Below are 13,789 nucleotides of genomic sequence, written 5' to 3' on the forward strand. Positions count from 1 at the left end.
CCAGAGTCATGAAATGCTCCTCATATGATAACCCTTTCATTCCCGGAATCATACTCATGAACCTCCTCTGTACTCTCTCCAATGTCAGGGCATCCTTTCTTAGATAAGGGGCCCAAAACTGCTCACTGTGCAGTCTGACCAATGCCATATAAAGACCCAGCATCCTTTCTTTTATGTTCTAGTCCTCTTGAAATGAATGCTAATGTTGTATGAAATACAACACAATTCCTCATCCTCTGTTACCCATTTAACTAGAACAAGCTGACAACTAGGATGATATATTTCTGTCAGACTTCAAAATCCTCAGCCAGTTCACACTTAAACTCACATCTCCCTAAGGAGCAGTGTCCCTTCTCCCTTAGCCTTCTCCAATAAATCACTGTCATTTTGTGGAGTACCTGACCTCGTTTCACCCCTGCACTCTTTCCAAAACTTCGGTCTCACCCATGGGCAACTGTGGTTATCAACAGCAACGTGTCATACCAGGAAGGAGGACCTAAGAGAAGTTGCAATTGTTCTGATTACAGGGCAGAGAAGGTTAAAGAGAGATTGCAATTGAACTGTTCAAAGTTATTATGGGTTTTGAGAAGAAAAACGATTTCCACTGACAGGAGGTGAACAGTGGATATGCATTTTAATTAATTAGATAAATTTAATGAGATGTAAGAAAGGGAGAGACAATTCATACAGCTAATTTTATAGACAAAGGGAATAGATTCTAAAATAAATTTCACAAAGCAATTAGACATACGGGTCGACCTTCACTAATCCGACTACCTGTAATCCGGTTCCTTCGATAATCTGGCACTGATTATGCTTAACGTGATCCTTCTGTAATTTGGCATTTTCACTAATCCAGCACTCCTCAGGTCCCAATGGTGCCGGATTAGTGAAGGTCGACCTGTACTATATCAACATGAAAAGTGTTATGGGTGCAGAGCTGGGGATTAATTAAACAGCTATATCAAGGAACTGATGCACTTACAATGTATGAAATGGTCTCCTCCTGTGCCAATAAATTCCGGTGCCTGTGCATTGGATAAGTGGGGCTTTGGCCATTTAGGTAATGGTGGGTAAAGGTAGGAGACCAACAAGAAGTCGATTGTGTGACATTGTCCCTAACCCTTGTCTTCTCCAACTTGAATTCCAGGTGTATTCTGATCGCCACCATATTGTTCCTGTGTGGTAGCATTATTTTGTCAACTACTGCCACTCCAGTACTAAATGGAAAGTCAGAGTGAGTCATGAACCTGTCCTGGATGAGTGTGGGTGTGGCTGGTGGGGTCCATCTGTAATGTGTCTGGGACCTCTCAAAATGATCAGTAGCATTATTTCACTGATTTCTTTAATCCCCACTCAGTTTTATTCTTACCCTGTTCACCTTGTTACCCCTGATTAACTGGATCTTGACAACTTGCACTTGTTTCTCAATCATACTTTTATTTACTTGAGTACAATGTGGATAACCCAATAGAATTCTGTTGGGCTGCTCTGTTGCAGCTTAGAAAACAAGACACTTTATAGTTATATTTAACCAATTTCCACAGCACATGATAGCTTACACAATGCTTTTAAGTCTATAATTGTTCATTGCAGATCCAGGCTGCCTAGAGCACAGCACTCCTCTAGTCACATAGCTGTGGCTATGGCTCTAGGCTTCCAATGAGAGGAGGATACCCAATTTCTCTTATTCACTTCTGTCTTGCCAGCAACTGGTGGGGTCATATGACAGTGGTTGCTGAAATCTTGACAGGACCGCTCAGGGTGCAGTTTTTTACTTACATGTCCTGCCATGAATACCCATTTACAGACACCCTAACACCAATGCAGAGGGAAAGCACCAATTTTTCTACAACTTGGACGTGCCACCTCCGGTTCCTGTACAACTTGGTTTGGGCCCTGGATGTACAAAGTGAATCTCCAGGATTCACAAAAATAGCCTGGCTTACTTCCTCCAGGGTGATAGTGATCACACCCCCACCCACATAAATCAAGCCCCCGCACCTAACTCTCCCACCTAGTCTGTTGGTCTGGCCTGTGTCAAATGAGGGAACTTATCCATTTGGTGCCCTATAGCTCAGATTGTAACTGAGACCAGAGTCTCAAAATAGCTGCAGAATCTTCACCATGGCAATGGGTAACTAACTGAGGTTAAGACTGTCCACAAAATTCTCTTCTGGACCTTGAAATTAATAATGGGCCTATGAAACTCCATGGACTTGAGTGACCATCCTTTGCATTAGGTCACGTAGCCAAGAATCAATTCTTCATACATTAGCTCCTGCCCATTGTTTTTGTCTCAGTGGGGCAGTTGCCCAGGTAGCTGACTGGATGTGGCAGGAAGGAATGCGCCACTCAAGTGTTTTGTGGAGCTACTTACAGTATATCCCATTTAAACATGGCCCATGGTACATACAACCAAGCGATGGACCAAAGCTGTGATACCTGGACTGGAGTGAACCTATTGTGTGTTTGGCCAGGATCCTTCATTCACAAAACCCTTGAAAACAGTCTTCCTTCTCCCTTCGTAATGAAGCCCAGTCGTGACTGGCAATCATCTTGTTCGTATTGGGAGCCAGGAGATCAGCTGATGGCAGTCACTAGGCTCACCAGCCTTGCCCTTCTCAATCATGGTATTATTATCTGCAGACCTCAGACTCCTGTCCCCTTCCTGCTCCTGCCATCTAATGGGGAAAGATGCTTCTGTTTCGAAGTTCTGTCTGGGTAAGAATGGCCAGAGCCTGGGTCTGCCCTCTCCATTGGGGTGATTGATTGGAGAGGATTTTCCTTTTACCTTATTCTATCCACGTTAAGCCGAGCCCTGCCCTTGTTTCTCCCATCCACCCCAACATCTTAGACTACTTGCATTGACTGGACTCTCTCTCTGTTTGCAGTGTGGGTTCCTATATTGGATTCTTCCTCATCACCTTGGGATCTGGCTGCAACCGATCCAACATGTCACCTTTTGGTGCTGATCAGATTGGTGCAAAAGAGGTGAGGACAGACTGACTGCGTGGTTATTGAAGTTAGTAAATTGTAGCTAATTCACAGAATAATGACCTAGAGTTTGGGATGGCCTGCCGCCACGTGAAGGAACTTAAGGAGACTTGAAGAAAGGCTGACCTGAGGAACGATGGAAGAGGCTTTGAGTGGGGTATAGCGACAGCAGAGCCTCCACCCTTGTTTCACTGCTGTAAGTTCTATCTATTTCAAGGTCATTATTCTGTGAATTAGCTACAATTTACTAACCTCAATAATGTGAGAAAATTCAGTGGAATATTACAAATACACTATTTTTCCAAATCTCTCAGGAGCTGCACAGTGCATTTTGAAGGACAGATGGTTCTGCTATAACATGATAGCTACGTTCCTGAAAAATCTCATGTTATAAAATGTCATGTTGTAACAGAACAGTCTGCAGTTATCTTCAAAACACAGATTTAAACAGGCTTTCCCATTTGTTTCCAATGTGACCCACGTAATGACAATTATGTTCCATAATCTGTAATCACTGTAGATAGGTGCAGCAGCTTGTTAGTTCAGTGACATAGGCACATTAATACCTTCAGGGCCAGTTGGACCTGTTTTTGGTTGAGGTGGACATCACCTCAAGAAATTCTGGACGAGTGTAATCTCATAGAGAGGGTATGTCTAAATAATTCCTCAGTGGCCCATTTCCATAGCTGGCCACTTGCTTCTCTCCCCTTTGCCTTTTGGATGGATCGGGAGGAAGTGTGTATTGATATGTACAAGGCATTTCAGTACATGAGATGGGCAAGAGGGACAGAGATTTGTAACATCCTACAAGCATGAACCAAATCTTTGACTGAGGGAGAAATATTGGTTGTGGAACTGGGAGAATAGTCAACTCTTTAAATAGAATTGTGGTAGACTTAACAGACAATGAATGTGAGAAGTCTTATGGGGCATCCCAAGGACTTGAGTAGAAGTTCAAAGGCACACGTTTGCACAGTTGTACATATCGGACCCTAGCTCAGCATCACTCAGCCTGGAGTCCCAGACACTGGTGAATAGGCTACATCCAGGAATAGCTTTTCCTTGCAGGGTACATAATGCATGTCAGTTGTCTGAGGTTCTGCCTCCCAGGCTGTGATTGATGCAAGAAGGTTGTGGGGGAGATCAGAGAATTGGAAGAAGTTTGTTAGGGCAGGAGGAATTTGCAGAGGCTATGGCTCCACAGTTCAGGGAAGATACCTGAGGAGCAGAAAACACTATTATTCATAATAAAGATAAATGTATGAACACAAAGATGCAGTTTAACAATGATAGTGGATATTTCTAGGAATGATAAGGGGCAGGATCTTGAGAAGTATTGATTAGAGAAAGGCAGCATGGACTGGTTAAAAGCAATGTTTGAGAAACCAACATGATAGAGGTTTTTAAAGAACTGAAGAAGAGGGCTGATCAGGGAAATGTGGTAGATGTAGTGTATATGGATTTCCAAAAGCATTTGATAAGCACGCTTCCACCTACTGGAGAGTCTTGCATCTTGATAACATCAGTGACTGCTGAAGACCATAAGACCATCAGGCATAGGAACACTGGACAATCAGCAATTCTGGAATGGGTGTTGTGCAATGAACCAGAATTGATTAGAGAGTTTAAGGTAAAAGAACCCTTAGGGGAAAGTGAGCCTAAAATGATCGAATTCACCCTGAAATTTAAGGAGAAGCTAAAGGAGAAGCTATGTGTATTACGGTGGAGTAAAGGGAATTACAGAGCCATGAGGGAGGAGCTGGCCAGAATTGATTGGACAAGAATACTGGCAGGGATGATGGCAGAGCAGCAATGGTTGGAATTTCTGGAAGGAATTCGGAAGGCACAGGATATATACATCCCAAAGAGGAAGAAGCATACTCAAGGAAAGATGACACAACCGTGGCTAACAAGAGGAGTCAATGCCAACATAAAAGCCAAAGAGAGGGCATATAATAGAGCAAAAATTAGTTGGAAGTTAGAGGATTGGGAAGCTTTTAAAAAGCAACAGAAGGTAACTAAAAAAGTCATTAAGAAGGTAAAGATGGAATACGAAAGTAAGCTAGCCAACAGTATGAAAGAGTGGTGAGTTTCTTCAGATACATAAAGTGTAAAAGGGAGGCGATAGTAGATATTGGACCCCTGGAAAACGATGCTGGAGAGGTAGTAATGGGGGACAACGAAATGGCGAACAAACTGAATAAGTATTTTGCATTAGTCTTCACTGTGGAAGACTTTAGAAGTACGTGGAAGTTCCAGGTGTCAGGGGTCATGACTGGGCAAAGAAAAGGCAGATGGAATACAGAGTGGGGAAGTGTATGGCCATGCACTTTGGTAGAAGAAATGAAAGGGTTGACTATTTTCTAAATGGTGAGAAAATACAAAAAACTGAGGTGCAAAGGGACTTGGGAGTCCTTGTGCAGGATTCACTAAAGGTTAATTTGCAGGTTGAGTCCGTGGTGAGGAAGGCAAATGTGATGTTAGCATTCGTTTCAAGAGGACTGAAATATAAAAGCAAGGATGTAATGTTGATACTTTATAAAGCACTGGTGAGACCTCATTTGGAATATTGTTAGCCAATTTGAGCCTCTTATCTTAGAAAGGAAGTGCTGAAACAGGAGAGGGTTCAAAGGAGGTTCACAAAAATAATTCCAGGATTGAATGGCTTGTCATATGAAGAGCACACGATGATTCTGGGTCTGTATTCACTAGATTTCTGAAGAAAGAGGGGTGACCTATTGAATAGTGAAAAGCCTCAATAGAGTGGAAGTGGAGAGGATGTTTCCTGTGGTGGGCGAGTCTAAGACCAGATGACACAGCCTCAGGATGGAGGAGCGTCCTTTTAGAAAGGAGATGAGGATGAGTTTCTTTAGCCAGAGAGTGGTGAATCCGTGGAGTCTTTTGCCACGGGCAGCTGTGGAGGCCAGGTCTTTATGTATATTTAAGGAAGAGGTTGATAGATTTTGATTGATCAGGGCATGAAGGGATACGGGGGAAGGCAGGAGATTGGGGCTGAGAGGAAAATTGGATCAGCCATGTTGAAATGGCGGAGCAGACTTGATGGGTCAAATGGCCTAATTCTGCTCCTATATATTATGATCTTATGGTCTAATTAGGCCATTTGGCCCAAGAAATTTGCTCTGCCATTCCATCATTGCTAATTTATTATCCCTGTCAATCCCATTCTCCTGCCTTCTCCCCATAACCTTTGACATCATTACCAATCAAAAAACCTATCAGCCTCCATTTTAAATATACCCAATAACTTGGCCTCCACAGCTGTATGTGGCAACGAATTCCTCAGATTCACCACCCTCTGGCTAAAGAAATTCCTCCTCATCTTTGTTCTAAAGGGACGTCCTTCTATTTTGAGTCCGTGCCCTCTTGACCTAGACTCACCCACTGTAGGAAACATCCTCCCTATGTCCACTCTATCTAGGCCTTTCAAAATTTGATAGGTTTCAATCAGATTTCACACCACCCCCCCCGACCCTGACTTCAAACCTCAGCAATTACAGGCCTAGAGCCAAATGTCCCTCATATGTTAACCCTTTCATTGCTGGGATCATTCCCGTGAGCCTCCTCTGGAGTAAAACAGTAAGCAATCTCTCATAAGAACCTGACGTGTAGAAGCAGGCTATTTTGGCCCTCAAATCTGCTCCAAAGTCAAAGTCAAAGTTATGTTTACTGTCAAATACACAAGTATATGTTGCAAAAGTGTAATGCAAAACCTACTTGCTCAGTATAACAGGCACATGCTGTCAGATACACAGCATATACAAAAACATAAATTAAACATAAATCATATACAGATTTTACAAGAAGATGTTATAACACAACATTTTATACCATGAGATTTTTCAGGAATGTAACTATAGTGTTATCGCAGAACTATCTGTCCTTCACAATGCATAATGCAGTTCCTGAGAAATTTGAGAAAATGGTATTTGTAATATCCCCTGAACTTTCCATTCACATTATTGAGGTTAGTAAATTGTAGCTAATTAACAGAATAATGACCTTGAAATAGATAAAATTTACAGCAGTGAAACAAGGGTGGAGGCTCTGCTGTTGCTACACCCTACTCAAAGCCTCTTCCATCCTTCCTCAAGTCAGACTTTCATCACAGAAGGGAAATCATTTTAGAAGCAATCTCATTAGCAATATTGTAGCAAGATATTTCTGCCACTCAAATCTTCTTGTGCTAAATCTCTGTATTCCATTGTTCTCTGAGTTCTTGCTGTAACCAGTACATAACTCCCTACAATTCTTGTGCAAGGATACCCAGATTGCTCTGAATATCAACACTTTTTGTACTTCTAACATTTAAAAAGTCTCCATTTGTTTTTTTTCCCTAGCTAAGTGGGTGACTGCTTATTTTTCCATATTCCATTTGCCATGTCCTTGTCTATTCACCCAATTTCTCTGCACCTTCTCAAAGTGCCATAGCACTGATCTCCACAGTGCTTCACTTTATGCTCCCCCTCTCTGTTCTCTGCTTCTTTACACATCCTCATTTCACAGCAGCACATAACCCTCAATATCATGTGCACCAATTTTATTGAATAGGTGTGGCACCTATTTGAAATGTTTTCTAAAAGTCAAGTACACCACTTCTTTTACGAGTTAACACCTCAACAAAAGCATCCAACATGTTTGTCAACCATGAAATCCATTTCTGTATTGATTCTGCCCAGTCCCATGATTACTTTTGAAATTGCTGTTCTCCACACAAATAAATTCTATTATTCTTACAAGTCTGTTTTTCCTCATTCACCCTCTCCCCACCTTTGTTAGATAATGGATTTGCTACCTTCTATTTTATCTAGAATCTATGGATCTTTGGAATCTGGCATTCAGTGTGTTCACTATCTCTATAGCCACCTCTTCAAAACCTTGGGATGCAGGTCATCAGTTTTTAGGGATTATTGGCTTTCAGTCCCATTACTTTCTCAGAAACCTTTTCTTCCGTGATGCTAATTTCTTGCAGCACCCCATGCACTCTGGACTCATTGCTTTCTATTTCTTTTCCGTGTCTTCAGCATAGACTGAAGCAGAGTATTGCTGTAATTTCTACCACTGGTCCTCATTCTCTAATATAATTCCGCCCATTTCAGTCTGTCAACAAACAGATTAACTACTGCCAATCTTTCCCATTTTGCATCCCCCATAGAGACTTTTGCAGACAGTTTTTATGTTTCTCATTCAGTTACTCCTGTTTTCTGCTTTTCCTTTCCTTGTCAATTTGTTTGGTGCTCTACAAAGTTCTGAGTCTTTTTTAATCCATAGTTTATGACTCTCTTTGTTGCCTTTTACTTTTGTTAAATGGCCAGACAATCTTTCCTGTTGTTTTTGTTTGTGCCTTGAAGGTTTTAATATTTAGTATAAACTGTGCATTGGCTCTTTCAGTGTTATTCATTGCTTACTTGCTGCCGTACCTTTTAATGTCGTTTTCTAATTCACTGTGGGACAAAGCAGACACAGCGGGCAGTTTTGGGTAAGAGATGTTTCAGGGTGCAGAGAAGGGTGAGTCATATGCAGAGCGGGCTGAGAACAGTCTGGCTTCTATGGAGTTTATTGCAACGGGGTTTCAGTATTCTTGAGCCTTCAGTGTTAGTGGAGAGTGTCCATGGTTTTATGCATCAGTGTGGCTAAAGATCTTGGTTATGACAAAGTTTGCCCATTGGTCTACTGTGATGCCATTTCCATGAAATGGAACATCATAGCTGTCAAGCACAAGTACTTTGCTTAAAATACATCCGATAGTAGCAACTGGCAGTGAGGTATGCAGCGTGTGAGTTGCCGCGTGTGAGTTGCCCCTGGTGTGCAGGTGAGTGGTAACATCTGGGGTGGGGGGAGGGAGGAGGTGATAGGAATGTAGGAAAATAGGTTTTGTGGAAAATAAGTAGGGAATAGGATTGTCTTTTTGAACCAGCATCGAACCCAGTGGCTGAAATGGCCTCCTTTATGTTATAAGGAAACAGGGACATAGAAGTGGTTTAATTCAGATCTCAAATTTGCAGCAGTTATTTTCAAAATTTCAAAGTAAGTTTATTATCAAAGCACATATGTGACACCATATACAACCCTGAGATTCATTTTCTTGCAGGCAATCATTGTAAATACAAGTAACACAATAGAATCAATGAAAGACTGCATGCTGCCGTGCTTTCTTCCTAATGGCACTTTTGACCTTGCGCAAACATATTTATAGGCTCTTGTGAATATTTACTGCCACTCCTGACCTCAGGATGTCTCAAGCCAGTGAACTATTTCCATTTAACTGGTTGCTTCGTGTAAATTCATCGTAGACTCTAAAAAGAAGAAATGTACAAGTGAATGTGTGAAGGCTTGCATGAGAGAGTGTGTGAGGGAGTGTGGAAAGGAGTGTGTGTTGTTACTAACTGGCTTTGTTTTTTCTTTGTAGGAGAAACGATACCGGATGTACTTCTCATTTTATTACTTTTTGATAAATTTGGCATCTTTAATCTCTGGTATTGCCATACCGATTCTGAGAGGTAGGGAAGCGTGAATTATAGTATAATGTTGGGTTTATGTTAATAGCGACCTGAGAAGAGGACAGTTGCAGAAGCACAACATAATTTTTGCTGCCACAATATGGATTTATGTCGAGGAAATTGTATTTAGGTTATATCTATTAAATTTTTGAGCTAGTATCTACTAGGATATATAAAGGGGTAAAATAGAAGGATGGCAGAAGGCCTTGTTGGCAATTTTGTGTTGGTCAGGCATCCAGAAATTGGTTTATCTGGCTCTATTCTCTCTGAAGTTTAAGTTCAAGCTCAAGTTTAATTGTCATTCAACCATGCATGAATACCCATGAATACAGGCAAACAAAGCAGCGTTGCTCTGGGGCCAAGGTGCAAAATACAGTACCAACAGTCATACACTGCACACGACACATAGCAGATATAACCATGATAGCAGAAAATCATACAAAATTAATGTAGCCCCTGAGTGTCATGGCTTGTAGATTGATGCTGTATGGGATATTATCCTGGAGCCATGTTTCCGCAAGAACAAGCACGCAGCAGTTCCTCATCACTCGCTAGTGTAGCCGCAGACGAACGCAAACCAGCTTGTCATCCACCGAGTGAACATGAGAGGGCAGCACCAATGGGAGCCTGAGTGCCAGTGCACCCACAGAGGCCTCTCCTCTCTCCCATACTGCCTCTGGCATCTCCTGTCTTGGGCTGCTGCAACAGGTGAGACCACGGCATGAGGGCCAGTCCTACATCAACTGCATGGTCCATTCTGTCCTCCCTCTGTATCACCTCACCAGTGCCCGATCATCCAAAAGCACCACCTCATCTACCCTCCTGACCATCTGTTTATTTCTATCATGTCTGCCAATCATCCTTTTGCTTTCTCCTGGCCTCTGAGTCTGAAGTGCCTGGTGCTCCTACGTTTTTTGCACCCAAGATCTGCAGCATAGCTATTGGAGGGCTTCTAACTGCGAGTGAAGGAGTCTGCAGAAAATACACTATCAGTTAACTTTTTACTCGAGGCAAACCAGGTAGCTACAGTTTGGTGAGCCTGACTTTGTATGTGGGAAATTATGTCTGACAAATCTGCAAGAGATTTTTGAGAGGTAACCAAGAGGATAGATGAAGGCAGGGTGGTGGTGTTGTCTATATGGACAAGTCCTCCCATGCAGGACAGTGTCCATGCATACAAGGTCTTGCATCGTAGGCTAGAATGGAACACACACAAAATGCTGGAGGAACTCAGTAGGCTAGGCAGCATCTAATGAAAAAAGTAAACAGTCAACGTTTCGGGCCATGACCCTTCATCAGGACTCACAAAGGGTCTTGGCCCGAAACGTCGACTATTTATTCTTTTTCATAAACGCTGTCTGACCTGCTGAGTTCTTCCAGCATTTTGTTTGTGTTGCTCTGGATTTCTGGCATCTGCAGATTTTCTCAGGCAAGAATGGAAGGTTAGATCACAATGATCCTGGGAGAACTAGCTAACTGTACTCATAATTGGCTTGATGGTAAGAAGAGAGGGTGATGGTGGAAGGTTGTTTCTTGAACAAGAGGCCTATGTCTCTGTTCTTGTTTTGTTCTTTATAGCTAGGAAAACAAATATAAGTAGTCCACTTCTTATCCATACCTGTTTCTTTAACCCCTTCAAATTCTTGTTGACGCTGTTCCACAATGACCTCAATCATCAGTTCTTTAGTAATTAAGGGTGTTGATTGGTGATTTTGTAATTCTTCAGACTGTCACTTTCAGAGGATGTCTGTTCCAGAGCATCCTTATCTGTTTGTTCTGTGCTCAAGGCCAGCTCACAGAGCTGTGTTGGTATCATTTTACTTAGTCACATTCATGCTTACCAAGTGTCAATTATGTGACCTCCCTCCAGTGTGCATATTTTACTGTGTCATTCCCAGCATCTCTCTCTCTCCCCCTCTCTCTCCTCTCTCTTCTCTCCTCTCCTTAGGTAGCAGAGTGTCTTTCAAGAGCTAGTTGATATACTTGACATCTCTCTGGCTGCTACTCTATTGACTCATTTCCTATAACTACCTCATTGGAGCTTTAGCCTGTAGCCCTTGGTTGCCAGTAACTGCTTGATGGGGATAGGTTGTTCCCTTCCAAGTACTCTGCACAATGTGAATTTCATTTGGAGTCTTTATTACCCAACACAATTAGGCTTTTCAAAGCACAGTGCTGCAATTCCAGTGACAATTCTCATGCTCGTATCCATATCCAACCATCTTTGATAGATATCCAGCAGCTCATCGCTTCTGCAGTGCCCAGTGTATCTCCCGAACATATGCATAACAATTGCACTTCCTGAGAGGGAGATAGTGCAAATGTTAGTTTTATCCTATCGCCCACAACAAGGCCTCCTGCCACAGAATTTTGTCTTTAGCACTCACCGGACCTGTTGGTTCTGTCTGTCTATGTCTTGCTTTACAGCGGTTGGCACCCAGCTTAATGGTGCATTACCGCCACCTTCTGCTCCGGAGTGTGCAATAGACTTACATTCTAAATCCCTTCACCCAATCACACACGCACACACACACATACCCTAACTATACTTTATCCTCCCATCTTTGGCCATCCTAGTACCCTATTCCTGTTTATCCGTCATATCCTATATACCTGTTGGTTTCGCTTTGAATACAAACAGTGTAAATGTTGCTTAGCCTTTAAAAAGACCACATCACCATTGCACACAGAGTATGCTTGTTCCTGGTCTGCATCTTGATTCATCCCCCAAGATATTCCTAGGCTCCAACTTCCTGCTGGTGGCTTTCTTGTTTTTCCCTCAAGTTTTGGGCCCTTTATGTTCACTCATTTCACTTGAATTCTCCTGACAATTTTGGATTGAATGTGAAACAATCTCTCTGGGTCTGCATCAAAGATCCTCACCACCTGGACCATCTTCTTGCAGCTACCATTGGGCAGGAGGTACAGAAGCCCCACACCATCAACTTCAAGAACAATTGCTTCCCTTCAACCATTCGTTCTTGAACCAACCTGCAAAACCCTAGTCACTCCCTCAGCACAGCAACACTATGGCCACTTTGTGCTACAATGGACCTTGATTGTTCTTGTTCTAGTTATGTTCTTTCCTGCATAATTTTGCATAACATGATAAATTTATGTTTTTCTTGTGAACGTTATCTGATACACTGTACCTGTGATGCTGCTGTAAGTAAGTTTTTCATTGCACCTGTGCATATACGTACTTGTGCAGATGACAGTAAACTCAACTTGACTTTGGCAGTACGTCCTAACCTAATACCTGAGTAATAGTTTGTGGACTTTACAATGTCTAATTTGTTCCCAACCCTATCACAGGCAGCTACGTTACTTCTTCTCATAGGCCATTATTTTACTTTGTTCTCAGCTCTTCTGGGTGACATCAATTTTGCAATTCATTTTAAAGGACAACCTTACATGGTCCATGCGCTGGGCGCAAGGCTGAAGCTGTTTTCTTTGCTCAAGCTTCCGGAGGTTTCGCACACACCCATTTCTTACCATTTTTGGCATCCCACTCAGTGACGTTAGATCTCTGGTTCCTGTCACTCACACAGCAGAAGCGTCTCATCCTGATTTATACTTGTGCGTACTAGCTTGTGTCTTAGCCTACGCAAGCAGGCTACACTATTGTGAGCATTTATACTTGTGCGTTGGTGTGTCTGCGTTGTGCTGCAATTCACCACCAAGACGCTAGTTGGTGGGGTTTCTATGCCACTGTGTTGAGTTTCTTCGTGTTGAAACTCAACATGAAGAAACTCAAACTTCAAGCAATGGCGACTGAAACTGAAGGAGGGTGAATTTTCTGTGCTTGTCCGGCCACTGAGAGACATGGACGAGGAAATGCATTTCAAATATTTTGGGATGTCGGCAGGTAGATTTGACAAATTGGTTCATCGTCTTCAACCATTAATATCGCATCAGTGTACGCACAGTATACTCAGAGACTGGCAATCATCATTAGAATTTTAGCTTCAGGTGGAAGTCAACAGGCTGTAGCAGCTAGCTACAAACTGGCGTCAAGCACAGGGTCCTCCATAATTTCGGAGGTCTGTAAAGCTTTATGGAAAGCACTGCAGCCAGAGTTCTTTCCCTGCCCTTCAGTCGCCCAATGGCAAGCTATTGCAGCGTAGGAGGACATGCGATGCTACCAAGCGGACCAATCACAGTTGTTGCGGTCTGCATCGCCACGACGCGTAGTTACATTCTGGGAGAGCTGCGCGTTAGACTACGGCGTAGGGTTCAGCGTAGATACTGCGTAGGGTTCGCGGCTACGCCAT

The 13,789-nt window shown here is 42.7% G+C and overlaps 1 protein-coding gene across 3 annotated transcripts in view; it reads left to right on the top strand.

Annotated features, from left to right (window-relative positions):
* Nucleotides 1-13,789, top strand: part of LOC140191719 (solute carrier family 15 member 1-like) — a 152,194-nt gene that overhangs the window by 95,645 nt on the left and 42,760 nt on the right. For all 3 annotated transcript variants that reach the window (XM_072249394.1, XM_072249395.1, XM_072249396.1), the window contains 3 exons: nucleotides 1,151-1,237; nucleotides 2,895-2,994; nucleotides 9,425-9,515. In XM_072249394.1, coding sequence (XP_072105495.1) covers nucleotides 1,151-1,237; nucleotides 2,895-2,994; nucleotides 9,425-9,515 — 278 coding nt within the window. The remainder of the gene's footprint in view (nucleotides 1-1,150; nucleotides 1,238-2,894; nucleotides 2,995-9,424; nucleotides 9,516-13,789) is intronic.

The sequence above is a fragment of the Mobula birostris genome, chromosome X, assembly GCF_030028105.1.
Source record: "Mobula birostris isolate sMobBir1 chromosome X, sMobBir1.hap1, whole genome shotgun sequence".
Classification (NCBI taxonomy): Eukaryota; Metazoa; Chordata; class Chondrichthyes; order Myliobatiformes; family Myliobatidae; genus Mobula; species Mobula birostris.